The sequence below is a fragment of the Elephantulus edwardii genome, unplaced genomic scaffold (genome assembly GCF_000299155.1).
Source record: "Elephantulus edwardii isolate Elephantulus edwardi_28Jun2011 unplaced genomic scaffold, EleEdw1.0 scaffold00015, whole genome shotgun sequence".
Lineage (NCBI taxonomy): Eukaryota > Metazoa > Chordata > Mammalia > Macroscelidea > Macroscelididae > Elephantulus > Elephantulus edwardii.
This window is the reverse complement of record NW_006399765.1, coordinates 3,574,937-3,597,143: the sequence shown is the minus strand read 5'-3', so window position 1 is coordinate 3,597,143 and position 22,207 is coordinate 3,574,937. Positions and strand designations below refer to the sequence as shown.

General features: G+C 38.1%; 1 protein-coding gene across 2 annotated transcripts in view; it reads right to left on the bottom strand.

The window, feature by feature from the left end:
* Window positions 1–3,350: 3,350 nt before the first annotated feature.
* Window positions 3,351–22,207, bottom strand: part of CSNK2A1 (casein kinase 2, alpha 1 polypeptide) — a 57,424-nt gene continuing 38,567 nt past the window's right edge. The window contains exons 3-12 of one of the 2 annotated variants that reach the window (XM_006881407.1): window positions 20,358–20,459; window positions 19,806–19,856; window positions 17,861–17,920; window positions 16,382–16,465; window positions 10,076–10,186; window positions 9,097–9,198; window positions 7,978–8,078; window positions 7,396–7,544; window positions 6,502–6,588; window positions 3,351–3,756 (exon numbers count right to left, since the gene is read on the bottom strand). In XM_006881407.1, the coding sequence (XP_006881469.1) occupies window positions 3,641–3,756; window positions 6,502–6,588; window positions 7,396–7,544; window positions 7,978–8,078; window positions 9,097–9,198; window positions 10,076–10,186; window positions 16,382–16,465; window positions 17,861–17,878 (768 nt within the window). In that variant the 5' untranslated portion in view covers window positions 17,879–17,920; window positions 19,806–19,856; window positions 20,358–20,459 and the 3' untranslated portion in view covers window positions 3,351–3,640. The remainder of the gene's footprint in view (window positions 3,757–6,501; window positions 6,589–7,395; window positions 7,545–7,977; window positions 8,079–9,096; window positions 9,199–10,075; window positions 10,187–16,381; window positions 16,466–17,860; window positions 17,921–19,805; window positions 19,857–20,357; window positions 20,460–22,207) is intronic. The other variant, XM_006881406.1, reaches the window with a different exon arrangement.

The following is a 22,207-nucleotide window of genomic DNA, read 5'->3' as shown; positions in this document are numbered from 1 at the left end:
TTCAGCAAGCTGCCTCTAGCACTAGGGGTCTCCTGGGATGACATGCCATGGTTGGTCCTTCACTTCCACCTTAAAATAAGCTGTCTCCATGTTTAAATCCCACTTAAATGATTGAAAATCATTGTCAGAGTTGAAAACTACCTCAGAAGATCCCTTGCGCTGTCTCCCTCTCCTTCAAGAACACACAGATCCTGAGGAAGCTCACACTGTGTTACTGGCAAAACCAGAGTCAAGAAAATACTCCACACCAAGGAAGATCAATTTACCAAGGGCATCACAGGTAAGGCCCAGTTGCCCATTTAACCCCAAGGAAACAGTGACTCCGTCTTAAAAAAGTAATGAAACAGATCGAGAAACAACTTGCCCAAAGCCAAGTATGTTTGACAAAGGTAAGTATGATTTAATCATATCATCAGATTCCCTTTCTATTTTTGTTAGGTGCTATGGAGTCGAGTATGACTCATGGCTTTAGCTTTACTGTACCTCAATGTGAAAAAAATCCCCAAATTTCAGAGCTCTGTAGTCCATGGTGCTGCTAACCCAACGGTGTGAGTCCAATGCACCAGCAGCCCTGTGGGAGAAAGACCGTTTCCTCCTGCTGGGATTAGTTTTGAAACCTGATGGAGGGCTGCTGTGAGTCAGAATCCACTAGATGGAATGAGTTTGAATTTTGTTTTTGCTTTCTTTTTTCTCCTTCAGAATCACACCGGTGTCGGTTAGAGAAGCATTTTGCTCATGCTGCAGGAACATTCATTTGTTTAAATGTTTTTTTTATTTAGAAAAAAAAAATTAGACCTTTATGGCACAACTTCTTCCCAGCACAGTTATGTTTTAGTTTTGTCAATTACAATACAATTACAACCAATAAATCAATAAGAAAGGGGAGGAAACCTCCCCAAACAACCCAAAACCCAAGCCTTTCGATGTCAAACTAAAAAAAAAAAAAAGAAGAAGAAAAAAAAAGAGGGGCTCTTCAAACAAAGTTAAAAAATAAACAAACCCCAATAAAGAACACCCAAAACCCAAAAACAACCCATATCCCAACTCCCATTCAGCATTAACTGCCAACAGGACTGTCTTACAATGGCAATCCATTTCCTGCCACCTATGCAGACAAAAGTAGTGCTGAGAAATAAAGTGTCCCAATACAAGGTATACAGATGAGGTAATTTACAACACAGAAGTTGTTACTCTGTAAACCCTTGCCTCCCCACCCCCCTAATCTGTCTTTTGTTTTTCATGCTTCTGCAGTGACTCAAGTAGCATTTTTAAACTTTGATTTATTTTAAAAGGCTCTTGGGTAGCATTTGAGTCCTCTGCATTCAGCTTCAGTTTTGTGCAAGGTCTGATGAGTGCTTGGATGTTCAGCTGTCTGCAGCTCCCATCAGCCTTAGCTACACCTAGTTTTAAGGGCAGGGTGTAAAGACTTGATTTGCAAACCCCTCCCTACCTCAAAAGAAAGAGATCATTAGTCGTAAGTGTCCTGTTCAAATCACAATCCAGTGCAAACGTAATCACAAATTGCATCTCTGGCACATCTGGTGCTTTTAGCTTCTGCACAAATGCAACAAGGTAACCCTCACAACATTCAAGGGCATTAAAGGGTCAAGTACAATAAATAGCTATCTTGAAGTGGCCACAAGGAAGAAACTCACTCTGCCACACACAATGTTTCCCCTTCAGCTCTCTCTGGTTGAGAAGCTTTATAAAAGGTTTCAGCTTCCTCTGTAGTTTGCCATTATATTCATTAAAGCCACCACTCCAATAAAATTACTAAAGCCAAGATGGGTTATAATGTTAGGTAAGTTCATTAAATTCACCTCTCCAAACAATTATTTATGATATCCAGGTGAGAAAGGTTTGTGACTATAAAGCAGGAGAAGGGGAACTAAGATTTTAGGCCTTGAGATATGGTCAAAGATATTCCCTAGTTCCCTCAAGCTACTGTAATGAAATAAATACACAAGAAAATAAGAGCTGATGGTTCTGCTATTGTGCTTAAAAAACTAGGCTTCCTCAGTGAAGCACCTGATAAAACTTAGGTGGCTGGAGTATAGTGGAAAGTCCACTTCTCTGTCTCTCTCTCTCTCACACACACACACACACGAACTGGTGACTTTTTCATCCCAATTCCTGCACTGCTGAGACACAAAATGAGTTTTATGGCAAAGGATCCTTAAACCCCAGAGACGCTTTGGCTTGTGGTGCTTTTTATAAGGCCTCTCTGCCCTACCCAGTACCGTAGATTGAACAAGAGTATATAAAAATGGGGCTTCAGGAAGCCCCCACGGTACAGGGATGCAGGCCCCTCAGATGTGAACATGAGACACCCACCCACCGAGACCTTTACACAGGGAACTTAAACCTAACCTCGATAAATAAAACCAAACGTTTATTTACACCAAAGAATTCCAACACTGGATCTTTCACATATGAAGGACAAAGTATTATATATATACACACAGTAAGGGGTGGCAGGGCTGTAACAGAGTGTTGTTTCCCCACAATTACATTTCTACCAGTTCAGCTTCAATGGAGATAGTGGCACTGCTCCTGCCTTTCAGATCACATTTATGAGTCTTCTCACTGGATGGCATGTGAGAGAAGGGAAAGGTAGGAAGGAAAGAAGGAAGGAGGAAAAGCTTAAAATGAAACTCAATGTGGCCACATTTCCCTTGAGCTCTTAAAGACTTGCTAGCGTAAAACCTGTAATGTTTGCGTCTTTTTTTCTTTTATAAAAGGAGTTATGCTTGGTAATTAAGTAAATTTAAAATGGTCAAGTCAAAGAAAATAGAAAAGGATTTTTGCCTTTTCTCCTACCAGCTACAGAGCACAGTGTGGTGGGAGATGAAAGGAGAGGAAAGCCAAAGTAAGAGGAGTCTGGGATGGAAAGTATTAAAATTTTATACTAAACTTTCCAAACTAAATTTACAAATGAATTGGGTTGAATGAGTTAGGGCATTAAGACATGATTCATATTGAAAAGAAGTTTTTAGGACCTGTCTGTACTTTAGGCAGATTTTAGATTCACCAGAATCACTCTCCCAAAGCACTTCTGGAGGAAAGTGGTATTCCATGACGAGCAGTATAGTGCTGTTATAGACAGACTGGGTCCTCTCTCTTTCTCCTTTCCTTCCTTCCCATCTCCCTTGAGAAGCTACATTTTGGTAATCTCTGGGGAAGAGTCCGAGATCAAAACCCCCAAAGTGTGGGCTGGTGGGAATGGGAAGAAATCTCCACCCAATGCAGCAGCCAGGATTGAGGCTGGTTCGTCTTTGTTCTCTAATGATGAGGAACTCATTTTTGGGAGAGAGGAAAAAAAAAAAAAAAAAAAAAAAAAAAAAAAATCAGTCCATGAAATATTCCACCTGCAGGTAATTTTTCAGGGAATCCCCTGAGTTATGAAAGTTCGAGTTTTGTTTTGTTTTGTTTTAAAAAAAAGAAAGAAAAGGAGGGAAAAAAAGAAAGTCAGCCTATTATAATTTTTTTTTATGACTGAACTACTATAAATCCACAAGCAACGGTTCAGACACGGTGCTTCTGAAGTATTTTACCCCTCCCCACCAGGCGCAAGCTGCTTCAAGGGAGGGGCGGACTCCCCCACCTCTGCTCAGGTACCAGCAGACACACAGACGGGTTGTTACTGCTGAGCGCCAGCGGCAGCCGGTACAGGCATCCCAAGGGGGTTGGCAGTAGCAATCACTGGTGATCCTGCCAGAGGTCCAAGGGGTGAAGGGGTTGGCACTGAAGAGATCCCTGAAAGAAACGAGTGGACAGTGAGTCACAGACAAGCCACCGAGTTCACAGCTGCCGTGACATCCATCTCAAAATGGCAGTGACAAATGTCAAAAAGACAGTGACCCTCTTCCTGCGGAGGGCGTGCCCATCGGCAAACTTCTATGCGCACCTGAAGCATAATCTTCACCCACTCTTAAGTGAAAATACAAAGCCTACTTAATTTTGCCAATAGGCAAAGAAACCCAAGTTTAGGCAGTTTGGTGAGACACTATGGGGACCTATCAGCCATAAGCCATTACAGAACAATGAAACGTAGCTAGTGCAACTTAACAAAACTTTTAAGTTACACTCAATTTTAGTTAATGTGAAGAGATGCATATGGCTAGTTACTATGATCATAAATAGCCAAAGGACTGGAGTCGAAGTTCATCAAATCAAAGTTTTCCCATCTAGAACTGGGAGGTGGCAGCTTTCAGAACTACTAGCATCCTGAGTGGAGAAAAAGAGAGTAGCTCCCACTTCTAGCTATTGTTTTGAAATGTGTTTATTTGGTGTCTTCCACACTTCTAATTATCAGAACTACCAGTTGGATTATACTCAATCAAGCAGTTAGACTATTTTCCATCAGTGTATTTTCAAAATGTTATTTATTTTCCAAATAGGCAGCATGTTAAAAACACAAAAGAATCAAAATAAGAGTAAAAAAATCTCCCTAGGATTATTACTCAGCCAACTTAGGGCCCAATTTTTCTAAAAGTTTTAAGGCATATGCATATGTTAAAGTACATGAATATAAGAAACATATGATTCATCATGAGGATTACATATGAAACAAAAGGAATTTACTGAGTAGAAAATCAAGTTGCTCTGTAAATTTTCATAATCTCCACCATTGCTGTTATGTGCCACTGAGTCAGCTACAACTCAGAAATCCAATGAACAACAGATCTGAACCTTGCCCTATCTGTACCATCCTCACCACTTCTGAACTACTCAAGCCCATTCAGTCACTGTGTCAATCTATCCTTTTTAGGGTCTTTCTGTCTTTGCTGACCCTTTCCAAAGAATAGCCCCTCCCAACAACATGCCCAAAGTATGTGACACAGTTGTCATCTTTGCCTCAAAGGAGCACCCGGGTTTCATTGCTGTTGAGCAGGAATCAACTCAAAGCTGACCCTCAGGTGGGTTTCTGGGGCTGCAAATTTTAAGAAAAAAGACTGCCCATCCATCTTTCTCCCTTGGAGCAGCTGATGGATTCAAACTGCCAAAGAAGCGCCACTTTTTGGGAAAGCAGCACAACTCTTTAAAGACTATACCAAAGTTAAAAAGTATTTCACATTATCTCAGAATGTGAGGTATAATAAATGATGAAGCACTTTGCCATTCTTTCCCCCAACTGTAACAGTATTCCATAATTAATTTAACCATTACTTTATTGACAGTTGCTGTCAAGGACAAGTGCTAAAGAGCAAGGACGTCAGTTTAAAGCTAAGGTGAATCTGAGCCAAGTCACGATATTTTTTAATTACTTTCTAAGCATTTGAAAGCTGGACAGTGAATAAGATGACCGAAGAACTGATGCCTCTGGATTGTGGTGCTGGTGAAGAATATACATATCCCTTGGACTGCCAAAAGAACAAACAAATCTGTTTCAGAGGAAGTGCAACCAGGGTGCTGCTTAGAAGTAAGGCTGGTAAGACTCTGTCTCATGTACTTGGACATCTTATTAGGAGAAGCCAGTACTTGGGAAGAGATATTATGCTGGGAAAGGTAGGGAGGATCAGGGAAAGAGAAGACCCTCACCAAGATGGACTGACAGAGCATGCCACAACTCACGAGGATGGTCCAGAACAGGGCAAGGTTTTGATCTGTCATTCAAATGGTTGCTATGAGTTGAAATCATCACACATAACAACTGGTGATAGCTTTTTCTAATGTTTTATTATTACAAATAAGGCTAAAGTTAGTAAACACACACACACACGCACGCACAGTATCTAGAGGATAAACTGTAAGAAGGCAGTGCTAGTGCAGTTTGAATCCATTAAGCCATTCAGTGGGATAAAGATCTCCTCCTATAATGATTTACAGCCTCAGATATCCAACAGACGGTCTCAGTGAGTCAGAACTGGAGTGGGTTTTACATCACAAAACTATTTAATAATATTAACAGGGAACTAACAATTATGAGCTGGAATCAACTTGACAGCAGTGGGGTTTTGGGTTATTCTCATACATACATAAATTCCAACTTCAACTTTTTTCATCTTGTTTCTGAGGACCATGTAACTACAATCATTATAAAACAGGAGATGAATGGTACTTAGAGTTCACGGCTTGCCAGACCTTTTGCATATCTCATGAGAAATTTTGCACTGTGGATGCTATTGACAGTCCCAGAGACTGTCAATACACATTTCAAGACAGTATTAAAATGTAACAGCTAGGGGAGCTCTGGTGGCCTAGTGGCAAGAAGCTGCACTGCAATCCCAGAGGCGCACAGTTCAAATCCACCAGATGCTCTGCCGGGGAAGGAAGGACAATCCCCTCCTGTACCAGTCAGATCTGATTTGACGGTACAGTCAAATAAAAAAAAAAAAAAGTAATAGTTAGCAGAATCAATCTGGGAGGAAAGTCCTATAACAGGCCTCAGCCAGCATGTCAACGTCATTACAAGAAACAGGTATAATAGAAAATGTTTAGACCACAAAAGAGAGCAGAGACAAAAATAGTTACTTTTAGGAAGTTAAAAAGTGAACTGACCTGACATCATACTGGCGCTGCTGACAGGCGTACTGCCCCCCGCCATGCTAGATGAGCCCATCCGAGCCTGGTCCTTCACAACTGTGTCTAGAAGAGGGGAAAGAAGGCTAGGTTTTGCTTGTAGGAGTAAGCTAATGGTCTGGGGTCTTAAGCAACTCACCATATCTTGGTATTTATACTATCTATTATTCCCAAGGCACTTAAAGTGGCAATTAGAACCAAAACAGAAACATCAAGATTTTACTACAGCAAAAAGCTCAGTTGGCCAGAGCACAATGTCAAAAATGCCCAAGCCTGATGTGCATACAGTCTAGTCCTATAATAAAAGACTTCACTATTTACCTCAATTAGACTTCTAGAGCCACAAAGAGTGAGTGAATCCTAAAAACTACAGCCTTGGGCTAATCTTGAAACCGTAAATAAAAAATATTCTACAGTTTCTTGAAGTTGTACATCTGTTTCATTTAACTAGTAAAAACATCTTGAGCACTGTATACTTTTTAAGGAAGTACTGGACAGGTTCAAATTGACAATAACCTGAAAGATTAGCTAGGAACTTCAGAGGCATGTTAATGAGGCAGGAACAACTGAGGTAGAAGGGTAAGAATGAATACACAACTCAAAGACAGTAATCAAATAGTTCATGTAAATTGTTGAATTGGTCTGTTTTATTGTGTCTAGTATCTGCAAGAAATTAAGAAAGAAATAAGGATTAAGGTAGAGAATGAACTTTACTCAAGGTCACAAAGCTACTGGAGTTGACTCTGGACTCTACACAGCCTGTGTGGCTCTAGGCCTCAAGCTCTTGACAGCACCTATCCCCTCCTGCTTTACGTAGTTTGCTGGAAGACTGCTGTGAGGGTCTACAAAGGTTGTGGCCTAATCAAGACTCACAGAAATAGGGGTGTTCCATGGCCTCTCTGGCAGTGAGCCTTGACTGGTGGTCGTATCGAAGCAGCTTATCCAGGAAATCCAAGGCCTCGGGGCTGACAAGGTGCTGGTTTTCACTGTGGACAAAGCGTTCCCATCGCTTACGCGAGTGTCTGCAAAGCCAAGGAGGAAAAGAATAAATGGGTGGGTAGAGAAATTCAATATCCAGTTGCTACCAATCAGAGTTGGTTGCTACTCATTGGTCTTGACAATTTTGATTAAAGATTTGCCATTTGGAGAAGCAGGCTAAATAAGAGAACTTTTCCTTTTTGACTCAGCTGAAACGGTTTCTATTAGAATCCATTTTATAGGAATTCCAAGGATTCAGGAATGATCTTTAAGTCTTCCCTGTAAGTTTAACAAAATGGTCATGCAACCCAATACTTTTATCAGTCCTATTCATGCCTCACACAACTTAACAGTATTAAAAACAATAACAATTAACAAAGAGAACAAAATTCTCTTGAAGTTCCAAAGGGTCAGTATTATTATGGTGTTATAGTACTAAGAAGCCCCAAATGTATAAATTTTTGTTTTATGACTTACCTGCCCAAGATATCATTGAAACGTGGATCTAATTCAATGTTGTATTTGTCAATATAGTCATACAAATCTTCTGTCCCTAGAACCTTAGCTATCCTTACCAACTAGAAAGGAGAAAAAACACAAAATTCCATATTATAAACTATTATAGTTCAAAGAACAGTTAATTATGGCTGAATTAACAGAATGAGATAATCAAAGCCACCAATACGAATATTACCTCTTAGCAATTTACTTCCAAATTTCTGTGGAAAGTAGGAGTGAACTTCCAGAAAAAATTCAACTAAACCAGCTCGGTGGGAAAATGATGAAAATAATGATATTTTTGCTTTTAATCTTATCCTTTTTCTTTGAAATTTCTCCCTAGTGAAGTCTCATTTATCTCTCCTTGATTATCAGCTGAAATGTATCACTTTTTTCTGGATGCTTTATTCAACCCGCCATAACAATTGATTTTGATGATTTCAATAGACTTCAACTGGTATTCTTCAGGTCATATTAAAAATGGTTATTATACACAAAGAGAAAAAAATAATAGTGCCTCTTGGAGGTTCTAGAATCAACCCAACGTCTTTTGAATGAAATCTTATTTTTTAAGGGGGAAATAGAATGAATATAAAAAATACCCATCTACATATTTACAGATAGCAACTTTATTATAAAGTCACAAATAGAAGAGAGAAAAAAAAGAAAAATAAATGCCAGATATAAAGATTCCAGAAGATTCCAAGGTAATATTCTACTTGTTAAATGAGATGGTGGTTCTGTGGCTGCTCAGTCCAATATTGTTATTAAAATGATACATATTTTAGAAAGTATTTTTACAAGAAATTCTTTCTATACACACATAACCACACCAAAAGAAATACAAATATTAGGGGAAAAGGTCTGATTTCAGAAGACTAGAACAGAAACACCAAGCCAAGAACCAAGGTCAAATTGGTTAAACAAGTGGTGAGTTAAAATCATTTGAGGGTCCCACTCACAAAAATTCTGAAATACTATCTCAAGGGGACCTGCACATCGGTATTTAGGAAGATCTTTAGGAGTTTCTAATGAGGAGATAGGCCTGGTTATCATTAGGCTAAACCAGTAAGTCCCCAATGAAACAACATGCATCACCTGATCATAATTGTCATGTCCATGGAAAAATGGCTCCTTCCGGAAGATCATGCTTGCCAGCATACAACCCAAACTCCACATATCCAAACTATAATCATACATCTGCATAAAGTAAAAATTGATACCATATATGAATTTCCATATATGAATTTCAAAAGTTATGCTTTATTGCAAAAAAAATGCAGTCAAGCAATAGTAACATCTTCATTTATTTTTCAGCCTTTTATTATATGCCTTTCCCCTTGTCATTTTAAAATAATCTATACAACTTTAAAACTGTTTCTCTCACTTACATAACTGTCCCCAAATAGTTAGCTTAAAGAATTATTTCAATGTTTTCTATTTATATTTTGCTGCATAAGTGTTCTAGAATTTAACCTTTCATTTCCCCAATAATGGGAAAAGTCTTTTGTTTTTCTTTAATACAGTAAAGAATACTGTTGTGCCTAAAATGCTTTTTGAACTCAGAGTTCTATCCTTAAATTGCTGAAGAGGGAGGTTTAGTGTCTAACTTTTTAAAGTATTAGATATACCAAGTGGGAGTACTTCTGTCATCACCAGGTCATGAAAGGTACTGCCAAGGATTTTTAACACACTTGACAAATCATTTATGCTAGAGAAATTAGTACTGTTGTGGTTTTCTTTGGTGAGAAAGCCTTCTCTTTTTTCTTTTTGGTAGGGAAAGATTTTTATATTTAACTTTGCTTACAATTCTCAAACTAGTTCTCAAATTTATTAGAAAAGGCATCTTAGTTATATATTTCCTTTAGTTGGGACAAAATGCACACTCCATTCATATCTGAGTAATGTTATAAAAGTCAGAACAATTTAAGGTATAGTATTTCATATAAGAGACTGCCATGCATGGATATACACATAAATGGCCTACTTAAAAGCTAGTAGGATGACACAAAATTGCCATTATTTCACAATTTATGTGAAATATTAAAGTGACTGAACCTGTTTCTGCTCTTCTCACCTGATAGTCTACAAGAAGCTCAGGACCTTTGAAATATCGGGAAGCAACTCGGACATTATATTCTTGGCCAGGATGGTAAAACTCAGCTAAACCCCAATCTATTAGTCGTAACTGAAAGTAGAAAGAGAGAAAGTAATTAAGCAATAAACAATTTTACTTTCTTTTATGCAACCCACTATATTGCTTTTAAAACATTCTCTGAATGAGATCAACAAGCCATTTCCTTTTGAAACCCCTTCAGTAGCAACTATTGCCTGCAGGGTAAAAATTAAACTTCTCAGCTTGACATACAGACTCTCTGTGACCTAGTTCTTGTGCTCCAGTGAGACTTAAGAGTTTCTGAAAGACACAATCTCATTTTGTGCTTCTGAGAATTTCTTAAAATGCTCATATGACTAGAATGCCCTCAATATTCAATCTGTATTCTTTTTGATGAACATCTCACCTTCAGAGATCTTTAGTACTGCAATGAAGCCCGTTCTAAGAGAACTCCTTCAAGGAGAACTGATGATTGCCTCTGGCTTCTTGTATTTTGGATTTATTACTTCAACAGAACTTACAACTCTTTTATCATATTCAAGTAGTTGCTAGGTTATAAACAACTGACTTAGATACAACCTGTACCAATCCCTGCAAAATGTTACCAGATTGAAAATTTGAGGTACATACAAAATATTTGTAAAAAATAAACAGATATACATAAAATAATAATAATAATAATAATAAACATGGTATTATGTTAAAGATGTTTTAGTGTACCTGAAGTGCTCCTTTTGGGAACTGCCTGTATTCCCAAAAGAATTTTATGCTTCTGGTGCACATAAACTGTTACCAGATTATAAAGGAATTCTACTGTTGCATCTGTCTACAGAGTGAATTTAAATATAAGTCCAGTTAGGTATGGTTTGTATCTGGTATCAATTAGTCCCCATTCTAATAGAGTGTGGAAATTATCAAATAGTATCACTGATATCACATGCAAGCAAGCTTCTGATGAAGATTATCCAAAAACAAGTGGAACAGCACATCAACAGAGAACTGCCAAAAGTTCAGGTTGGGTTTAGAAGGGGATGTGGTACTAGGGATACTGTAACTGACGTCAGAAGGATCTTGGCTGAATGCAACGAGCACCAGAGGAATGTCTGTGTTTCATTGATTATGCAAAGGCATTTGGCTATGTGTATCACGGCAAATTGTGGCTGACTCTGAGAAGAATGGGAATCCCAGAACACTTGACTGTACTAATGCAAAACTTATACTTGGACCAGTAGTCAGTTGTCAGAACAGAGCAAGTAAACACTGCATGGTTCAAAATTGGGAAGGGTATACGACAGGGATGTATCCTATATCCATACCTTTTCAACCTATATGCAGAACAGATCATCCGGGAGGCTGGGCTGTATAAGAAGTGTGACATCAGGATTGGAGGAAGATTCATCAACAATCTGCATTATGCAGAAGACATAACCTGGCTTGCTGAAACCGAGGAGGACCTGAAGCGCTTGCTATAGGTGGTCAAGGACTGCAGCCTTCAATATGGATGGAGACTCAATATCAAGAAGACAAAGATTCTCACCACTGGACCAACTGACAGCATCAGGATAGATGGTGAAGAGACTGAGATTGTTAACAGCTTTAATTTGCTCGGCTCCACAGTCAACACTCTTGGCACCAGCAGCCAGGAAATGAAAAGATGTATTGCAATGGGAAAGTCCGCTAATAGGGACCTCTCCAAAGTACTGAAGAGCAATGGTGTAACTCTGGAGACTAAGGTGCACCTGATACAGGCCATGGTCTTTGCAATCACTTGCTATGCATCAGGAAGCTGGACAATGACCAGAGAGGATAGGAGAAATGATACCTTGAACTGTGGTGTTGACGGACTGCTAAAAAAAACCAAACAGGTTCACCCTAGAGAAGGTTAAACCAGGCTGCGCCTTGGAGGCAAGGATTCTGAAGCTTCGTCTGACATACTTTGGACATGTTGCAAGGAGGGACCAATCCTTGGAGAAGGACATCATGCTTGGGAGGGTGGTGGGACAGCGCAGGAGAGGAAGACCCTTTATGAGGTGGACTGATTCAGTGACTGGGGTAACTGGGGTGGGTGTGTTGGAGACAGTGAGGTTGGCACAGGATAGAACTCGGTTTAGGGCTGATGTACATAGGGTCACTATGAGTCACAGGCGACTTGACAGCACATAACAGTAACAACAACAAATCAATTAGTCAGGTGTTTGTCTCAGGATAGTGTTCTTTTTGTGCAAAGAAAGTATTTCCAGATACACTAAAACACAATTAAAAAGAATAATAATGTCTTCACACATGTTATAAAGTGGGACCCATTTGTTATTATTAACTATTGGTATGTATCTCAAATTTTTAATACAATATGCTTTATGGGGGCTGCCTTTTAACTATGGTTACTAAATCTGAGTTAGGCATTTGCAACTCGGGACGCCTGTATTCTCTTAAGTTAGATCTAAATATACCCATATTCTACTGATATCATGACAATAAAAGAAGCGTAAGATTATGACAGGAGAATTGTATGTCAAAGAAGAGAGACTACCATGAGTACACATAAATGGTTTATTCAAAAGAGTAGGATGCCACAGAATGACTGTTTTTCCTGCCCCCGAGAGGTAGTATTTGATTGATCTTTGTGCATTTTCAGAATTCAAAATAATGTCCAGTATATAGAAAAAGCAATAAATACTGAGGGAATGAAGTGGCAGAAAACCTACACAATACAATTTTATAACAAAATATGTCGTGAAGGTGGGGGAAGAGTAGGGATGAGAGGCATCTGCATACCTTATGATCATGTGCAAATATGATCATCTGATGATCAGAAATGTGGGCAGAAGGAAGACAGAAACCAGGAATACTGTCTGACTGCTACAAAACAGAGGGTGTAAGTTTCATGTTTATTAGCCACAGTCTTCTTTCAGAAAACCAAGGGAAATCTAGTTTAAGCAGAAAAGAATATACATACAACTTATATAGTCTGTTCTTCCCTCTCAACCACTTCACATTATTGCCCTGATCCCTGAACCATCTATCAGTAAGAACTCTTGGAGGTCTAGTTTTGGCCTTAGGGCTTTAAGCACAGTACCATCTTAGCAATTCTCTCTTATCCAGGACTCCGACCATATCTCTGCAAATGCGTATTCAACCAAATCTTCAAAATCATCTAACAGAAATGGCAAACTATACCACTAGGAGGGTCTGGGGCCAATAAGCCTTGGGCAGACTATCCCATATGTTTATAAATAAATACGTTTATTTATGTGGAAAAAAACAACCCCAAAACAAAACTATACCACGTGTTCTGAACTATCAAAAGGAAGCAATCCAAGTGTTCATCAACACATGAACAGATATTCCAAAGTAGTTTATCCATACACCAGAATATCACACAGCAAACAAAGAGAAAGGAAAGGTACTCTACAGTATGTATAAACTTTGAAAACTGAGTTAAAATAAGTCAGGTACAAAACCACAAGTATTATGTGCTCCACTTATATCTAAAACAAACAAATAAAGAGAGACAAAATTCCCAAGTGGCTACTGTGCTGGGGGGAGGAGAGGTAAGTGGAGGATTAGTGCTTGAGGACTGAACTTTTATTTAAGGTAAAGAAAGAATTTGGGACTAGACAGGGGTAATGGTTGTACAACAAGGCATCTGTAGTTAATGTCACTGAATTGCACACTTAAAAATGTCCAAAACTTTAACGTTACACTACATATGCAATAAAATAAGATAACAAAACAAAGCTGGCAACTCAGGCCAATTCCAGTGTCCCCCTCCTCAGCTAAACACAATCCCATTCAAACTAGCTTTTATGTTGAAATCTTAAGATTTGTCCTGGAGGGTTTTCTTCACAGTCCACATTTAATGCGTCAATATACTAACTCAGTTTGCACTCCTACAGCCTGACCATGACCATCACCTACCATCAGGGTCCTGGTCCACTGCCATCACCACCTTTTATCTGATTTATTTCAAGTCTCTTCCCTTAAAGGTCTCCCAACAACCAACATGATCCCTTTAGAGAGGATCTTAACAGAAAGTTGCAGAAATAACAGAGGGGGTCATATGTCCTGTTAATATACTACAGGATGAGATAAAAGCCAGGAAACAGACACTAGCACAATTGAGATTTTATTTTCATTTTACTACTACTGCATGCACCTATGTGTTTCCATTCAATTTTATTACATATAGATTCATGTAATTCCCACCAAAACATGTAAGTGTTCCATCAGAACACAGGAGTACCTTGTACTACCTCTTTATTGTCACACCCTTATCTCATTTTTTAGCCTCTGACAATCTCCATTTGTTTACTATTCGTTTAACAACGTAACCACAAAAAAAGTTATTTAAGTGGAATCATTAGTTTATAACTTTTTGAGATTACTTTTTTCTACTAGGCATAATAAGATTCACCCAAGTATGGCATATATCAAAAGCTCTTTCCTTTTACTGATGACTATTAGTATTCACTAATAATACTAAAAGGTGTGCATATACCTGTTTAACTATTTATTCATCTATAAAGTCCTTAAGGTTTCTCTGCCATTTGGGGCCATAAAAACCAAATTGAACACTTATGAGTAAACTTCTGAGTTAGTGTCTGTTCTCACTTTCCTGGCGTAACTGCTCATGGGTTGGGCTGTTTAAATTATAGTGCTGGTGAAGAATACTCACTACACCATGAACTGCCAAAAGAATAAACAAATCTGTCTTGGAAGAAGCACAGCCACCACACTCTTTACAAGTGAAGATGGTAGTTCTTTTCACCAACTTTGGGCAAAGCCCTATCAACAAGGGCTAATCCTCAAAGAATGTCATGCTTGCAAAGTAGAGGATCAGAGAAAGGAGCACAACTCTTAATAGGATGGACTGAAACAGTGACTGCAAAGATACGCTTAGAAAAAGCACAGATTGTGAGGATGGTACAGGATTGAGCAGGGATCCTTTCTACTGCACAAAGGATCACTAAGTTCTAGCTGTACCCAACAACAATGACAAAAATTTGCTTAGGTTTAAAGAAACCACCAAGCCATTTTCTAGAGTGGCTATACCATTTTTCATGTTCTCATTAGCAATGCATGGGTGATCCATTTGTCTGTATTCTTGTTGGTATTTGACAGTCTGTGCCAAGTGTCTCCTTCAAATTCTGAAAAGGCATTTTACCTCCTAAAAAAAGGCTTGAGAATGAATGACACAAAAGGTTATACATGACTTGGGTCTCTGACTTTCATTTCCTTCTATTTCTTGATATTCTTCACTTTATTCTGGTTGCTGTTCCAACACTGTTGCCACTCTTGCACCAGGGCCTTTGCACTTGCCAGGGACATACTTCTTGAGTGCATGACTGCTTCCCTTCGAGTTCTCTAAATGAAAAATGTCCTGAACATCCTATTTAGAACTGCTAGCACTTTCCTGTACTTGTGTTTTTTTCATAGACCATTTTATCTCCCCAGTCGCCTCCAAATAGAAGTTCTCTGCAAACAGTTGTTTTAGTCACTCATATTTTCTCCAGCCTCTATGACAGTTCCCATTATGTAGTTTGTGTTTAGAAAATACTTGTGGAATGAGAGAATCACCTAAGTCCTCAAAGCCTGCAAGAGGTATGTCTACTTAGTCATCTTAAAATGGAATTCTATAATGCACAAGGTGAAGGACCTCACAACACTTGCTTAATAACAAGCAGCATTTTCTGAGTAATTAATCCATTTCATAATTGTGCCTATTTAATTTTCATGATAACCTAGTGATATACACAGTGCAAATAATATACCAATTACAAAGTTAAGAAAAAGGATGTATCTTACAACAAAAATATTGCAAACTTATATGAATAAAGTGATGTCTATTGGTATTCTGTTTATTTATCTGCAAACTGTTTTATTGTTGTAATTCTTTTACTATACTAGCCTTCTAAGATCTATCATTTAAAGATTAATTCAGATTGTCAATTCTTATTGTGTAAGTTTTAATTAAAGTGTTTCTTCTAAAAAAAAGAAAAAAGAAAAAGGACGTAAATGCCTGGGAAACTACCTATTAAATACCTAAAACTCAAGACTAATACTTTTCCCATTATACTAATCTACCTTCCTTATTGAAAATATTCTTATAAATAAGATTATGATTTAAGTATACTGATTTGTTAATTAGAATTAGTTCATTCACTCACCAAGTATTTATCAAAAGCCTAACAAAAACTGGGACGGGTGTGGTGACAAGTGATGAAGATGAGCTGATATTCTGTCATGCAAACAGACTTATCACTTTACCTTTCTGTGCTCATGGTCAATCATAACATTATGAGGCTTTACATCTCTGTGCATTATTCCCATGCTATGACAATAATCCAGAGCCTGTGAAAAGAAGTTAGAAAGATAAGAATAAACTTGTGTAAGAGTAAATCCTTTAGGTTTTTCTTTCATATAAACAAGAGTAAGGGTTAACACACTCTCTCAGTGTTCTTGAAAGACTTGCCCAATATACCATAATTAAGCAAACTCAGGTCTTTGCACTCCATGTTCTGTTCCTGACAGTTGTTTCAATATCTGTTCTTTTCAAAGGGAGGCAAAGCAAACTAACTACCAGCTGGATTCTTTCCAACTTGCCCTCCCCCAGCCTGTATTGCCTGTACACTCTCTCACACAGACTTCTTATTCAAAGAACAATACTCCTTTAGTAGGTAAGAGTCTACAATATAGGTTGATCAGATAGGCCAAATCTGATAGGCTTTTTGTTTCTGTGACTAATGATTTCCTACCAGATTCAGCTATGCCTATTTGTTTGCCGACTGTCTATTGTGGCTCTTGGGCTGAAAAAGCAAAATCTGAGTAATGTGACAAAGCCCTTAAAGGTTCGATAAACTTAAAACGATCTACTATTTGGCCTTTAAACGGAAGCTTTCCAGGCTCATATTAATAGTTTCCAAACTCAAATGAAGGTGAACTGAATGGCATAACCTTTAGGGTTTGCTAATTCTGGTTTTCTGGTCAGCTGATGTCAGTTACTCAAGTTCTTGTCCTTCCTGAAGGGCAACCTGGTTTCCTTTGGCTCCCAGGGCTGGGCAAACACATCCACAACTTTCTGAAGTCCTGCTTGCCACAAGACATGAGCCAGTGGAAAGATTGAGTGTATCTACTGGCATGATCTCTTTAGGGTAGCTCCTAAGGCTCAAACAGGCTTTATGGCAAGCCTCATTTAGTAAGAAATATCAGCCAACTCTTGGCAATTCTCTCAACTGCAAAGCTGATCTTGTGCCTACTGGGAGTAAGGTGGTTTCAGATTAGAAGTCAAAGTCTACTTTGACTAATCATGATCTCTAAACAGATTTGCACAATCCTTAGGGGCCAAACTGATCCTTTGAGGGCCAAACTGAAGTTTACTCTTCTATGTGCTGGGTCCAAAAAGAAATAAAATCCAGCAGAAGCCAACATATCGAGAGGTTTTTTTTCCCCCACAAGATTTGACAAACTGCAACTTACTCAGGGAATATGATGAAGGTTAAATCTGTAAAGGGATTCTAGTTCTCTTTCAAATACTCTTCTTCCAAACACTCTAAGGTATACTCCTACCACTAGACTCTATCTCAAAATCCTCTTATTATTAGCATTAAGGGCTTATCTATTAACTTTTGTAAAACGTCTTTCAATATATTTTAAACTTTTTTTTAAAAAAAAGTTAACTTGTCTTTCCATTGTTAATGAGAATATTTAACAAAAGCATGATCAATCTAAAGATGTAAGTTTCCTTACCTTTAGAATCTCATACATATAAAATCGTATATCATAGTCTGTTAATGTCTGGTACAATTGCTGTTAAAGATAAACACATATGAGTCATGAAATACTGTTGACAGGAAGGATCATCATCATTCCCAGTAACTTAACCCAAGATCCATTAATATGCATTTGTTTCAGTATTTGTTCACTGGGCTCTAATTATCCAATAAGACATTAAATGAGTTTCATATAAATACATATATGAGTGAAGAACTGTTTAGTTCAAACAGCTGACCCCATAATCTAAGTTAAAAACGTAACAATTCACATATATAGTATTTAGCCATAGATGTAGTTTCTTCTTCATTTATTTTTCTCATAAATACCATGTTGACATATACAAAGATTCCTCAGTAGGGAGCTAATTCGTCTTTGGCTTACACTGTTAGCACTGAAAAAAACCAGTGGTCATGCAGACGGGCATAATGCCGTATTTCTTGAGCCAATTTAACAGAACTATTCTCATTCTAAATTGACAGTAAATCCTATGATGAAGTATGATGCTATCCTTTCTAGTTTCCAAACATCTGTTAATTTTTTTTTCTTAAAAAACAACCACAAAACACATACCCCTTTTATCTTTTATCTTTAAATAGTTACTGATTTTTTTTGGGGTTGTTCTGTGTGTCTTAAAAAATTCAGTTTTAGGAAGGCTGTATGGCGCTTTCTCAAAAAGTTGAAAACAGAAATATCATTTGACAGAGCAATTCCACTACTGGGAATTTATCCTAAAGAAACCATAACCACCACAGAAGCAGATATATGCACACTCATGTTTACTGCTGCTGCTTTGTTCACAATAGCAAAGAACTGGAAACAATCCAAGTGCCCATCAACAAACCAATAGACAGAGAAGCTCTGGTATTCACACAATGGAATACTAAGCAGCACTGAAAAACAAGGAACTCATGAAATATTATGCAAAATGGATGACCCTGGAGGACATTATGCTGAGTGAAATATTTCAGTCACCAAATGACAAATATCGCATAGAGCCACTGTTATGATGAGGGAGAGAACTGTTTAAAAGGGATATATGATTGGCTATTATTATCATGACAGGAGTCCAGAATGAAGGTTACACAGTGGAGTGGACTTGGGGGGAGGAAATGCATAACAATGAAATAGTTTTTCTTTTCAAGGAGAAGAGTAAACTGGGGGGAGCGGGTGGGCAGGGAGAAAAGTGCAACAATGAATGACTGGAAACCCTAAGTCTCTGTAAACTTGCATTAAAATGAATAAAAAAAATTGTTTTATTTATCCTTCAGATGCTAAAATAAATCCTCCTCTTCTCCACACTCAAATCCATCGTTATGCTGGCATTTTAGTGGCATATAGTGGTTCCAGACTGGTGGGAGGGCCTATCAGATACCTTTACAACTTTCTTATTACAGTCTCTACTGCAGTGGAATTAAAAACTCTTGGAAATAACTAAGCCCAAAGGTTGGGCTGTAATTTAGATCGAACAGTTCTAGTCGGTTATGTCCTTATAGAATGTAACGCTACTCCCACCTCCAACTTTTTAAGATTTAGAGCCTAGAGTTTCTTAGGTCCCAGCTTCAAACATACACAATGAATTTATTCTTAAACACTACTGTTCTACAGCATACTGCAATAAGGTCAGATTCTGGCAGAACATGTGCTGCTGTCTTCAACAGGAAGGACACCAGTAGAAACTGTCAGATGACTGTTAAAGACTGTGGAGAAGCAAACTAAACACACAACCATTAAAATGAGCACTAAACAAAGAGGCAATATACCAAGGTTTGGGCACTGAATGTACAGAATTCTTTTGTCTCCTATCATGAAAAATTTAGTACTGTAAGGATGAAAAACACTCTTCTAACAGTATTATTTTTCATAAAGGCTTTCTATATGGGTTAAAATCTAACTTAAAATGGTAGGTTTTATGTTATACCTTGAAGTCTGTGTTGTTTACATGTTCAAAAACCAAGGCGGGGGTTCGTGACTAGGAGGAAAAAAAGAAGAAAGAAAACATACATCAGCAATAGCCTGGCAGCGCTCTGGTGGGTATGTCTGCAGATTCTATGTGGTGACTTCGTCCTGGCCTCAGTAGCAGCAAACCCTCTTTTGCAACAAGCACTCCCCTCTCTGATCCCTACACTTAAGTAATTTTGGGCATGGATTTCAAACAGATGATAAAGAGCAGAAGTCTCACCAGGCTCTAGTCAGCCCAACAATGTGCTCATCGCTTTAGGACCAGAGTTTGTAAAACAGATTAAACCCATTTTAGTTTCCAGTGCTATCAGTCTCTTATCTTAGAAGAATAAGAAATAGTCTGTGGGTAGAAATCTCTTTGGAGGACTGACCCAATCTAGTTAAAGGGCGGTCTGAGTAAGCACTTTAAAAGTAGAATTTAGTGGTAGAGGAGGGAAGAAAGAAGCCAGTTGTGCTCAGGTCCAACACTATCTTGGGCCTGGTGAGCCTTGTTAACACCTACAATACTCACCACAGGATCTTTTACAATGTCTGCTAATGTGATGATGTTGGGACCACCTCGCAAATTCTCCAAAATCTTTATTTCACGCTTGATTTTCTTCTTCTTTACTGGCTACAAGAGTAAAAGTATATCAGTGAAATACAATCATTCAGAGCATTTCAGCAGATATTGCAATACATAAATCACTTACTTAAGAGAACTCTTTGGAGAAAGGAAAAATGTTGGACTCATCCCTAATACTTTTTCTCCTAGTCCTATACCAGGAATTCTCTAAGTATCTACCCAGCAGATTCTGATATGCAAGAAAGATTTCTATTCCCCCAACCAGAACTTTGTAAAATTCATGTTTCATTTCTGTGATTAGCTGCCATATATTAACTTTTAAAAGTCTTCCAAATTAATAATCTAAATTTAGTATTACTGAGGTATCTTGTAAAACTTATCATTCAGGATGAACAAGGGCATTTTCAATCCTTTTCCCAAAAAAAAGCTTGAAGAGGTAAAGGAAAACAACGTCAAATAAAAAGGCTGCTGAACAACCTTTGTTTAAACTTGTGGGTAAAGTGTGGGTTATGGAGTCAAAAGACCTAATGTAAATACCACTTTCATTACCTGAGAACTAGCCGTGTGCCCTGGGGCAAGTTATGTAATTTTTACAAGCCTTTCATCATATGAGAATCAAGAACAAAATAATTTATCTCACAATACTGCTGGAAGAACTAATAGAAGCATCTGAAAAGGTCTCAAAATATGGCTGGAACATAAGAGATAATGTTATTTGTCTAGCCTTGGCACAATGGTAAGAAGTTGCACTGCAATCCTGAAGGCACTTGGTTCGAATCCACTAGGTACCTCAAGGGAGAAGGATGGGTAAGCTCCTCTGTGCCTTGGAAAACACTCTAGAGGGTCCTGATTCGATAGCACACAACAACATGCCATCACCAATAAGTCTGTGAACAAATCCTTCCACTCTAAAGAGACTAGTCTGCACAGTTCCTTGCAATGTCCTTTTTTTCTTTTTTTTTTCCTCATCATCATTTCCACATCTGGTCTAAAATAAAAATCCATTTCATTTTTCTGAGGAAGGCTTTGCTCCAACAGTATTTCCTTCACAAAGCCTTCCCTACTGACAGCTTAAAACAATGCTGGTCAAGAGACATAAAATTGGTCAATTTTAATTTTATAGTAGGCATGTTAAAAAGGTAAAAACAAATAAAAAGTAATTTCGGTATGATATTTTATTAGCGATTAGCGAGCTCTGGTGGTCGAGTGGTAAGGAGCTGTGCTGCCAACCCACAAGCACACAGCTGAAATCCACCAGGTGTTCCACAAGAGAAAGAGGGGAAATCTTCCGTGTGAGTTCAGCTTCTGAAAACAAGCTGGAGGGTCAGCTATTAGTCAGTTTTGACTTGACAGTAAATAGTAAACATCTAAAACTCTAACATTTCAGTATGTAAGTAAATACATAAATTACTACTCAACTATTTTCCATGCCTCCTATGTACTAAGTATTTGAAATTTGGCACATTTCAAGTGGCTTTGGGCTGCTATACCAAGGGTCCCATAGGTCTTACTTATATTAATGTTTTCATTTGAATTCCCAAAGGTTTTGTCACCTTATACGGCTGAGTACTACCATTTCTTAGAAATATCTCATTTTGTTCATTAGAGAGTTCAGTTACTAGAACTGAATGACCAATAATCAAGATTTTAAACATAGATGCCTAGGATTGACCAGAATATTGAAAACGGGACTGAGAGTATCTTTTAAAATATTTCCTAGGTTGATGATCGAGGATCCAGGAGGTATCAAAAGAAGATGGAAGGAATATACTGAGTCATTGTATAGAAAGGAATTG